Source organism: Salvelinus alpinus, chromosome 29 (assembly GCF_045679555.1).
Source record: "Salvelinus alpinus chromosome 29, SLU_Salpinus.1, whole genome shotgun sequence".
NCBI lineage: Eukaryota > Metazoa > Chordata > Actinopteri > Salmoniformes > Salmonidae > Salvelinus > Salvelinus alpinus.
Genome location: NC_092114.1, coordinates 34676197 through 34687410, shown reverse-complemented (window position 1 = coordinate 34687410; position 11214 = coordinate 34676197). Strand labels below are relative to the sequence as shown.

Genomic DNA, 11214 nt, shown 5'->3' with positions numbered 1-11214 from the left:
TGCTGGGTTTTTCACACACGCTGTTCAAGGAAATGGAGGATCACTCCCTTTAACGGGTAGTATAAAAAAAAACATTCTGGGAGCTCACCACTATAAATTACCAGGAATTCAGCTCAAAAAATACTTTTAACATGTCATGAGTTTACACACGTTCACACCCAATTCCATCCCTGCTCCTTTTAAATTGGCAATGGTGAATAACTTTTTTTGTCAACTGCATAACCTACCAACTACACACAGTGAAGATACACCACACCTGATTTACCTTGGAATAATATGCCATCTGCTGGTTGGTTGATACAAACAAATATTTACTCTGGTTCTTTAAAATGTATTTAGACTCAAATTCAACACTTTCAAATTGTCAACTTGCATAACATAATTTGACATTACAGGAAAAAAATATTTAAAAAAAATACACACCATTTTTTTTGATTGCAACTATTGTTTTCAATGTCTTAGCCAACATTTCATTGTCGTATACACTTTAAAAAAATACTTACACCAAGGAATTACAAAAGCTAAAATACCTCTCTAAAACATGTCTTTACTTTAAAAACCACAGACTACTGCAATTGTACATGTGTTAATTAAAACCATAAAATCTATTAAAGTTATAAAAGGCATCAATAGCCTGTAAATACATCAGCTCCCATTACTACCTCAACATAGCTGAAGAAAGGGGAACAGTCAGTATGACTAGTTAGTCTCTTTGGCACTTTAAATCACCACACACAATAAGAAAATGTCTGAGTATTCTCTCTAGATGTCTACATTGAGCCACTGTTTCCACCAGCAGCCACCATCTTCCATGTCTTGGATCTAGGTTATCAGATAGCAGCATATTGTTCATTCCATGTTTTAGACTATACCGGTCAATGTCTTTGTTCCCATGGCCAATGACTCCACAAGTAATTAGAATACTGTAACTATGTCCGCAGGGAGGATAACTCAAAGCCATCTCTTTTTGTCTATTCAGTGTTATCAGCACTCTTACGGTCTCTCAGTAGGTGGCTTCGTCCATGTTGTCGTCACTGTCCCCTCCAAACTCCTCTCCATTGTCAAAGTAAGACATGATGTAGTCGGTATCCTGGAACACAGATGATGATGATCATTGAGCTATGCGAGGAGGAATGATAGCCTACCAAGTGAACAATGGCTCCCCGGTCCACTGGCTTGTCAACATCTTTTTCAGTGTTGCTTCTCTTCATTTTCCCACTTGTCTGTGCCTCCTCAGTATAGTAGCTAGCTAGTTTGATTTGCGCTGTTTTTAGCATGTTTGACATAGCTATTCAACCATACATTAGAGGAAGAAGGCATCTTACTTCATCTAAATATTACTCCTTTGTGAACTTGTATGACGTTTCTGTCAGTATTCTTTTGGGGAGATTAATCTAGCAAAACATCATAGAACACTTATGGCCTGCATAAATACAGATGTGTCTGTCACAAACTCAATGGCACGGGAAACTTTGAAGGCCGGACCCAGTTGATAGAATGTGGCAAGTTCGCTAGCTAGAGCGCTAGCTCAAGACAGACAGGAAGAGCGGACAGAAGATTAAAAAGGACAACCTGAACCAATCTCCATGCATAGCCATGGTGACTTACAGAAGATATGCATTTCATCAGGGTATTAGCTGTTGGCCAATGTGCCCGGCAATATCTTTATTTTTGTCTTTTATTGACCAAAAGATGGCTGTTACCAGCTAACAAACTTCTGATTAGTTTTACGGAGCCTAAACACACCGTAGACACCATTTATGCACCTTTTTTATTTTGTAAATAGCTTTTGAGTAGCTATTACGATAAATTAGCGTTGTTAGCATTAGTTTTACTCGCCGACCATTATCTTCACTGGCATTTCACTTTTTTTTTTATGACTAAATCCCTAACCATAACAATCAGGTTCAAAGCGGAACAAGGTACAAAATGTGACGGGCCTCATCAGTCGCCATTACCCCTTACCTCTTCAAAGTCTTCCTCATAGTCCTCTTCATCTGCCTGTTCTTCTTCCTCGTTCGTCTTCTTTTTCTCCTCGTCCTGCTCTTCCTCAGAGTTCACCGCCTCTTCTTTCTTTTCGAGAGTCTGAAGAGTGTGTTTCCAAGAAACATCAAAAACAGGGCAGGGTACATGCAAATTAGCCCCTAATTAGGAGTAACTAAAAGGTTTGCATTTCTGATCTCTAGTCTCCTTTCGAAGAAAGGTTAGTCGTTTCTGTAATATCCTACCTCTAGCTTGATGAGAATCTCCTCTTTTCCTACAAGAGGTTTCTTTGTCCGTTTAACTTGAGGTGTAGGTCCTAGGAGAGAAGAATGGAACGTGAAGGTTAGCCCAACAGTAAGTAAATAAAAATAGCAACAAATGGCGCAGGACAGAAGCATGGCCGTAACTAAACTCAGCAAAAAAAGAAACGTCCCTTTTCAAAGATAATTCGTAAAAATCCAAATAACTTCACAGATCTTCATTGTAAAGGGTTTAAACATTGTGTCCCATGCTTGTTCAATGAACCATAAACAATTAATGAACATGCACCTGTGGAACGGTCGTTAAGACACTTACAGCTTACAGACGGTAGGCAATTAAGGTCAGTTATGAAAACTTAGGACACACTAAAGAGGCCTTTCTACTGACTCTGAAAAACACCAAAAGAAAGATGCCCGGGTCCCTGCTCATCTGCGTGAACGTGCTATAGGCATGCTGCAATGAGGCATGAGGACTGCAGATGTGGCCAGGGCAATAAATTGCAATGTCCGTACTGTGAGGCGCCTAAGACAGCGCTACAGGGAGACAGGATGGACAGTTGATCGTCCTCGCAGTGGCAGACCACGTGTAACAACACCTGCACAGGATCGGTACATCCAAATTTGAGACCTTTGGTTCCAACCTCCGTTTCTTTGTGAGACGCAGAGTAGGTAAACGGATGATCTCCGCATCTATGGTTCCCAACGTGAAGCATGGAGGTGGTGGTGTGATGGTGCATTGCTGGTTACACTGTTGGTGATTTCTTTAGAATTCAAGGCAGACTTAACTAGCATGGCTACCACAGCATTCTGCAGCGATACGCCATCCCATCTGGTTTGCGCTTAGTGGGACTATAATTTGCTTTACAATGACCCAAAACACACCTCCAGGCTATGTAAGGGCTATTTGACCAAGAAGGAGAGTGATGGAGTGATGCATCCGATGACCTGGCCTCCACAATCACCTGACCACAACCCAATTGAGATGGTTTGGGATGAGTTGGACCGCAGAGTGAAGGAAAAGCAGCCAACAAGTGCTCAGCATATGTGGGAACTCCTTCAAGACTGTTGGAAAAGCATTCCTTATGAAGCTGGTTGAGAGAATGCCAAGAGTGTGCAAAGCTGTCATCAAGGCAAAGGGTGGCTACTTTGAAGAATCTCAAATATATTTTGATTTGTTTAACACTTTTTTGGTTACTACATGATTCCATGTGTTATTCTACGATGTAGAAAATAGCAAAAATAAAGAAAACCCCTTGAATGAGTAGGTGTGTCCAAACTTTTGACTGGTACTGTATGTGTTTGTATATATACATACACACACATATATATACACACACACACACATATATATATATATATATATATATATATATATATATATATTGTACACAAAGAAAATCAATTACGGGTCAACATCTAAATATTGCTCCCAGCGTTGATCAAAGCTCAGAACAGTTATATTTTTGATCTGACAGAGTTCTAATTGCGCCTGCCTCTTTGCGAATGAGTGGAATCATGAACAGTTGTTTGTTGGTTTTGTTCGCCTGTGTTCCCCAGATTTGCCTTTTTAGCAGCATTTTCACCACTCTCTCAAAAGGCTAACTCCAGCCTCTCGCGCCACAGGCCGGCTCAAGTAGGCAACAAGAGCTGCTGCTGACAGTGTGTCTGCGCGATACCAGACAAAAAGTAATTTTAAAAACGTCCCGCGACTCCTGCCGTGTCTACAGACATCCCCCAAACAAACAAAAACTGACTCACAACTGGTAAATAGTCGCTTATGTCAGTCAGGTGGCTAGATGCCCGTAGGACTTCTATTGTAGTAATGTTGAAGGGCTCTGGCTAGTATTACTTAGCCAGTTAGAAGGATGAAGTAAGAAGCTAACGTTAAAACGGAGCCTACCTCAGCAGGAGAAATACATATGTCAATAAGTTCTCATAATAACTTTGCATTACAGAGAGTAGGCAACCTGAGATAGACAGTGATGTGGGCATGTGGCGCTCAGTGGTGAGGCTGAGGCAGGCTGCAATGCATGCAGGAAGAAGCAGAGGAGACAGAGAGAGCGAGGAAGCAAGCAGAGAGAGAGGTTAGTACAGTGGTTCCCAAACGTTGGGTCAAGAAATTCTGTACTAATCTTATCAAACAAGTTATGAACATTAAAAAAAGATGATTTGTTTCAATATGAACATCTCCACATGGCCTACCTGCCCTATAGGCCGACATTAAAATGCAAATAATACTGTTCTAAACATACGTTTTTGTTTCGTCGTTGATGGTACGTGTCAGTGTGAATAGTTTCTCATATTTCCCCCCTTTCAGGGGTATAACATTACAACTATATAACTAATAGGCTATGAATGGGTGATAATGGCTAGGGTAATTTTTGCTGTTCTCCAAATAGCATAAAAAAATAAAAAATAAAATAAAAATGCAATAACTGAGTTTCAACTTAAAAATAATAAATTCTTACAGACCTCACTTAAACTCAAAACCTGGTTAGGGACTTGACAGAAGGAGGTTGGAATCAGTTCAATAATGGCATATGTTTCACAAGGAATTCAAAGGCCAAAGTAAGTAGCTAAGCAAATAAGTAAATGAAATTTCACTGAGTATCTGAGAAATAAATCTCAATTGAAAACAATACATGGCTTACACAAAGTTTGAATTCCACACACAAGTCCTTGAGATAAAGCACTCACTTTTACCCCGATTTTCTCTCACTTTAATGCAAAGCTCTTTAGGCAATCTGCTCCAGTCTGAAACAGAACCATAAAAAAAGAGAAACACGTTACCATAGAAAATACGCATTGCATAAAACACACCAGAAATGCATCACATTCAAAGTATGAGTAATAATGACACCACAGCACAAAATTAAAAATCAGATTAGTTCAGACAAGAAATTGACTGTCTGGCACCATCAGCTGGACATATAACAAAACTGCATCAAAAGAAAATACCAGAAACAGGACCGACAGTCTGGCTAGGCTAGGGGTGCCAGTGAAGAATACTAGCAGTAGGAAAGTGGTACAGGGAACAAAAGAGTTCATAAAAGAGACAACTGTTCTGTGATCAGTTGAGTGCGGATTCTAACAGCCTGTATTTCCACAAACCAGCCCCAGCCAATCATCACTCACCTGGGCTCCACTCGATGGTGCTGTCCTTGGGCTCTCTGCTCTGGTACTTATCAGAGTAGCGATCGACATCTACATGGGAAACAGCAGCAAGATTATAACTAACAATTTCCTATTCATATAATACCAACCAGGGAAAACATGTAGAACACAATTACAAAACCTTCTATACCATACCATTTGTCTGACATAACAGCCGCCATAACTGGGTACTTTTTTACAAGCATTCAACAATACGATTATAGTGAATGCTCTAATAGAACAGTTTGATTTAAATATTTACATGCTTTGCCCTTACAATCCGGTTTACATGGACAGCTGTTAATCGGGCTACCAATTACAGCAATTATATAATCTTTGGGAAGCCTATTTAATTATGACAAGAGAAACTATTTCACTTCATTCACACCAACAAATGACGTAACAAATGCTTGCAACATTCTTTAAAAGTTTACCAATAATATTAACCACACAACTTTGGAAGCTAGCTCAATCAGAGTTAATAACATTCTATGAATTCTCCACCCCTTAAACTGAGACTCTGCGATATGATGTTGCCACGAGCAGCACCGCAGTTGAGCGCAATATAAGACAATGTACTCACCGAATATCATAGAGTATCTGTGCATGTGCACTTCAATTGCTACAACATGATAACTATCGGACCAAAAAGGCAGAACAGTTTAGCCTCATGCTTAGTTGTTGCTGAAATCATCATGATATTGCCATTTACTCTACCTCTTTTGGGAGCAGCCCGTCTGATGTAGAAAGGCAGGGTCTTGGTGGCGGCCCTCAGCTCCTGTTTCAAAGCAAGCATGTACTCCACCTCCTCTCCTGTCTGCAGGGGCACAGGCTGGACTGGCATGGGCTGAGGTTAAGGAGAGGGAACAGATCAGGAGACTGGGTTGCTATTGTACCACAACACTAGCACTAAGCAAACATGTTACTACGTTTAAATTACTATACAGTATTTAATAATACTGCAAACTGTTTAAAGGATGGTAAGGCTATATAATGTGTCTAAAACAGACAGTGCCCATACAAATCATACTGTACATGTACCTCAGAGAGAAAAATGCCTTGAAGAGAAAAAGAAAACATTTACGCATTAAGTTACTAGCAATATTAGATAAGAGCACTATAAGCAATTGTGGCAAGGTGAGTCCAGACTGTGTTACAAGCCCTGACTCCATGTGCACACTCACAGGGAAGAGGGGTGAGGGCTTAAAGGTGGTGGGGGGCAGGCTGTCCCCCCTTCCTATGCCCACATCCTCCAGATTGAAGGTCATCTGTCCCCTTCCACGACCCCTGCCTCTTCCAGCCATGGGGATGAGTCTGTTGCTAAATGCTGAAAGAATCGTGGGAGAAAAAAAATCAGATAGATGTAGCTAACAAATACACATAGCAGCCAGTATTGTGGATATCTAACTCGCATTTTGGAGTGGGCTCCCAACACTAGGCTCCCAATTTACCTTTGTTTACAAATAACTAGTAACATTAACTAGCTAACTTTGGGTAGATACCGTTCGTTAGGTAGCTAGCACTCAATGACCGCATGGAAGTCCATACAGAATAAGAAAGCTAGCTAGCTATTGCATTTCACCCTGGCCCTACTGACTCTTCTGTATCGTCTTGGAATCTCGAAAGTTAATTTCACACATGATTACACCAAATCCTTAGCAAGCAAAATATATAGCTACAGTAGTTAGCTATGATACTTGAACTGCCGGCAAGTGACCTCTCCAGTGCAGCATTGTTTGCATAGCCAGCTAGCTATTATTGGCTGGCATTCAAGCAAGCTAATGTAATATTTGGCAGCTATTCTATGACATTATACTTTTTCACGTACCTACAATGTGTCAGTTGAGATCGTGAAATATAGAGCCAAGCCCTGAAACGTACAGTATAAAAACCAAGCCCAACAGAATCCAACCCAAATATCTTGAATGGCTAGCTAACTTAGTAGTAACGTTAGAAATGCTGCAGTCTGCAGAGCCCAAACCAGATCCACTGGCTTGATAGCGATGTAGCCAACGTTAGTCTGACGATTAGGCTTGCAGGCTGGGCGTTCTAATACACTACAGTGCAGGCTATAATACGTATGTTGTTTTTCCTCTTGATACATACATAGCTTATTATACTGTATAATATGAAAAATTATTTCTGAGTAAGCCCACACGTGCACAGACTGCCGGATGTTTTCAACTGGAGTACACGTGTGTTCCGTCGGCATTGAATGTCTCAGGAAACATATTCTGTGCGCAATATTTCCACCCTACTGTCTGTACTGGTATAACGTTAGAATTTAACCTTTAATCTTTAACCTTTGAATTTAACCTTTAACCTGTAATGACCTGACAAGATCATAAAGTAACAATTGTCCAGACAGAGGGTTGAGTTTACGAATTGACGGTTTATTAACCCAACTTTACACAGGCTACTGTTTGGCCGTAGCCCACGCCAAATAAACGAAAGATACCCCACAAGCCAACCGTGACCTCTTGTGAAGCCCAGACGTAAGAGAGAGAACAATGGCTAAACCTGGTCTTAACTTCCAATGCTCCATCCCCCTGCCCAACCCCCCTCCACGCCACTCCGCCAAACACCAGGATGCCCAGCGTCAGAACATTCCAGGCATCCCCGTGATTGGCAGATAGCAGGTTGATTGGCATATCGGCCCCCGCGAACACTGGTAAGTACAACACAACCCACTAATAGCCTACCACATAACACACCGCTGTCTGTGCGGGTCTCTACAATATTCTGTGCGCAATATTTCCACCCTACTGTCTGTACTGGTATAACGTTAGAATTTAACCTTTATTTTTTTATAGAATAATTGTTACTTTAATCTAGCATAATACAATTTCCCCACAAAAAAATGTGGTAGCGTTTTTTAGCAGTTCATTTATTAATTATTCTGTCTGAGCTATAAGGAAAAACGTCTCACAACATATTCGTGCTCCCGACTGCCACCATGCAGCACTATTATTCCTTACGTTTTAAGTTTTGGGATTGTTTGAGTAAGAAACTGACGGAAAGGGGGATGGATGGATACCTAGTCAGTTGCACAACTAAATGCATTCAACCGAAATTAATCTTCCGCATTTAACCCAACTCCTCTTAACCAGGTGTGTTTAGTTTGGAGTGCGTTTTATATTTGCATGTAAGCTTTGTGCTTGTGTTGCTGAAAAGGTTAGCCTCTTAAATGGCATGTAAATGCCAAATTATTACTTTACACATCTACCCCTATAGACTTCACAGGAAAACAATGTTTTTGTAGAACACAAGTCATAAAATCCAGAAGTAAATCGTTCCATCCTTTATTAAACATAGCTTGCAAGAGATAAATATTACAAAGTTATTTCCTCCAAAATTAGCTTATTTTTTCAGTCAATGCATAATCGTTATTAATCAACTGGCAGTATTCAAACAGCATTAATATTTTTTTCTTTTAATTTTTATTTGAAGACAGTTAAATATCAAGTGTGTGCAAAAGGTCAGGATTTATATTTGAAATAAAACAAACAAAAAAGGGATTTATTTTCTAGGATAAAAATGAATTCTCTTTTCACCCATTCCCCAATTGATACAGATTGATAATGACTCCATGACATTTTTTTTCTCACAAATGTAATTTACAACATCAACATTATGCAATGTTTAAACTGAGGAATTGCAGTTCATTTTACATGTATAAAAGAAAAACTTCAGCATATTCACTTCAAATGTAGAAAATTATTTGCAATGAATACACCCCCCCCTTCAAAAAGTTCCCTGTATTTCCAACAATAACTAATATGCCAAGAGTACATTAAAGGATACCAATAAAATAACATAATACATTTGTTTAGCCAGGAAATGTGATCAACCCTCCATAAGAATAACATCACAATTAGTACACCCCATAACTACGACAGTCTTGATGGGCAGCTTTATCTGCCTTAGAATGTTTTAGACATAACCCTTGAACTCCCTTATATGGGAGTCAGTTTGAATATTGTCAGTTTGAAACTACATGATAATTCCCCCAAGACAAATGTTGACCAGAACAAAGGTGATAAGGGCAAGATTTCTCTCATCTCCAACAGCTCCTAGTACACTAGATTTTAAAAAGGTAAAAACAAATTAAACATTTTACTTTTTTTATTCAATTTATATTTTCCAATGGAAAACATGAGCATATTTTCATATTCATATGGAATAAAGAAAAGGAAATGTAATTTTTATACCTGTCATTTCAGACATGGTTAGCCCTGTAGTTCAGTACAGAAATTGAAATCAACAAAACAGAGAGCTGTTTCTGAGTGAGATCTGTGGATTTGATGACTCCTCTGGGGTAATACTGTCTGTCAGTGGTTTGACCATGCTACGTTTTCACAAATGAAGTCTGCATGGGTTCATCCAAAGTAAGAAATACACTGAACAGTGTTGAGTTTCTAATAGAACATACATTCAAGAAACATACGTGAACCTGACATTCTTCAAGCTCGAAGCCTGTGGAATGGATTCAAACTCCATCAGAACAATGATCACTTTTCCGGCAAACACATCTTTTTTTTTTTTTTTAAACATACATTCAGGGAAAAAAATGTGTCTAAAAGAAAGAATAATAATAATCCCATACATTTTGCACATTTGTTACACAATAATACACAGTGATCACAAAACAAAATGACAAGCTTCACTATATTCATGGCTTTTTGTTTGCTTTTCTACACAATATACCATTTTATTTTTTTATCGAAGTGAGAAAAAAAAGCTTATGTACAATAAGTCATTATTAGTTCTGACATAGCAAATATCATGTAATTTTTATTTCAGTCAATAAAATGTTTGATTAAATTTGATTTTTTTTCTTGAAAACGTAAAACATAAACAAAACAAAAATACTTAATTGAGACATCAGAAATAGGACATTTAAAAACCCTCAAACATTTGACATTTCAAAAAAAGATTGTGGTTGAAATTACAAAAGGTGTGTGGATGCGTCTATTAGTCTGCAAGAGAACACGAGAGAGAAAGGAGCTTCAATATACAAGTCCAGCTTCATAGCAAAAGGACATAGAAAAACGAGACAGCCGAATCAAACATGAGGGGATGGGAAAGAAAATGTACCCCGATATAAAAAAAAGTAATGACATCCTATTCTAACCAACCACAAAAGAGGGAATTGATTGACAATTGTATAAGCAACAAAAACAAATATCTTCTGAATGTAAACTTCCATTCACATCTACATATTGCACCTGCCAATCAAACCAAAAGGTAGTTTCATATATGACTTGGTGTGTGTTCAGTATAAATAACTTACGAGAACTAGGAAAGGAGACTTGAGATTTCATAGGCCACTGCATGAGTGCACTTGACTTGATACACAGAATCTGTATCTAGTGGGCAGAGCTCACACCCAATTTAATGTAAACCTCTCATGTCAGGCCTGCTGAACTGTGCACACCTAATGATAGTAGAGCGTTACCTATCATGAGATGGAGTAATCAACTGATTAGATCAATTTCAAAGAATCCATCTTGATTGGTTCAGCTCCTCAAAGCTTCCACTCGAACAGTGTTTGTAATGCCATAATCTCTCAGCCAAACCTTACAGGTTGTCAGTGTGTAAGAGGATGACAAACCCCAAACTCCACAACTCTGAGGCCAGTGAACAATACAGGTGAGATATTTTTAAGTGCCAATATTATTGCAGTGTTGCCATGGATCTTTCCATGGTCCTTTGGCTTTACTTAAGTCTTTCTATGGCCATCAGGATGGTGATGTGCCCTAACCCCTGATTCTACAACCTACTTGACCAGATACTGACATAATACGCTGTTGAGCCA

At 39.1% G+C, this 11214-nt stretch overlaps 2 protein-coding genes across 5 annotated transcripts in view; both read right to left on the bottom strand.

Moving 5' to 3' along the window:
* Positions 1–292: 292 nt before the first annotated feature.
* LOC139558563 (DNA-directed RNA polymerase III subunit RPC7-like) lies at positions 293–7711 on the bottom strand. Of its 3 annotated transcripts, none has more exons than XM_071373751.1 (8): positions 7225–7711; positions 6581–6723; positions 6114–6243; positions 5379–5447; positions 4941–4997; positions 2229–2299; positions 1966–2085; positions 293–1090 (listed from the first exon to the last, which is right to left on the bottom strand). In XM_071373751.1, the coding sequence occupies exons 2-8, from the start codon at positions 6698–6700 to the stop codon at positions 1004–1006; spliced, it is 654 nt and encodes a 217-aa protein (XP_071229852.1). In that variant the 5' UTR covers positions 6701–6723; positions 7225–7711; the 3' UTR covers positions 293–1003. The 3 variants fall into 3 exon arrangements, with proteins under 3 accessions (XP_071229852.1, XP_071229851.1, XP_071229853.1); XM_071373750.1 differs by lacking the exon at positions 7225–7711 and adding an exon at positions 6899–7129; XM_071373752.1 differs by lacking the exon at positions 7225–7711 and adding an exon at positions 6848–7127.
* A 971-nt stretch (positions 7712–8682) lies between these two features.
* The window catches only part of LOC139558562 (transcriptional repressor p66-beta-like), a 59842-nt gene continuing 57310 nt past the window's right edge, over positions 8683–11214 (bottom strand). For both annotated transcript variants that reach the window (XM_071373747.1, XM_071373748.1), the window contains exon 11: positions 8683–11214. This exon is cut by the window's right edge and continues 2268 nt beyond it. The gene's annotated coding sequence lies outside the window, so the exon portion shown is untranslated.

Bases quoted from the DNA above. Each gene is read 5' to 3' on its own strand.
- LOC139558563 (XM_071373750.1), bottom strand. From the start codon at position 6,932: ATGCGGTCATTGAGTGCTAGCTACCTAACGAACG. The intron at 5,448-6,113 runs GTAGAGTAAATG...TTTCCCATGTAG, and splicing joins ACGGGCTGCTCCCAAAAGAG to ATGTCGATCGCTACTCTGAT. The intron at 1,091-1,965 runs GTAAGGGGTAAT...TCTGTGTTCCAG, and splicing joins ATGAGGAAGACTTTGAAGAG to GATACCGACTACATCATGTC.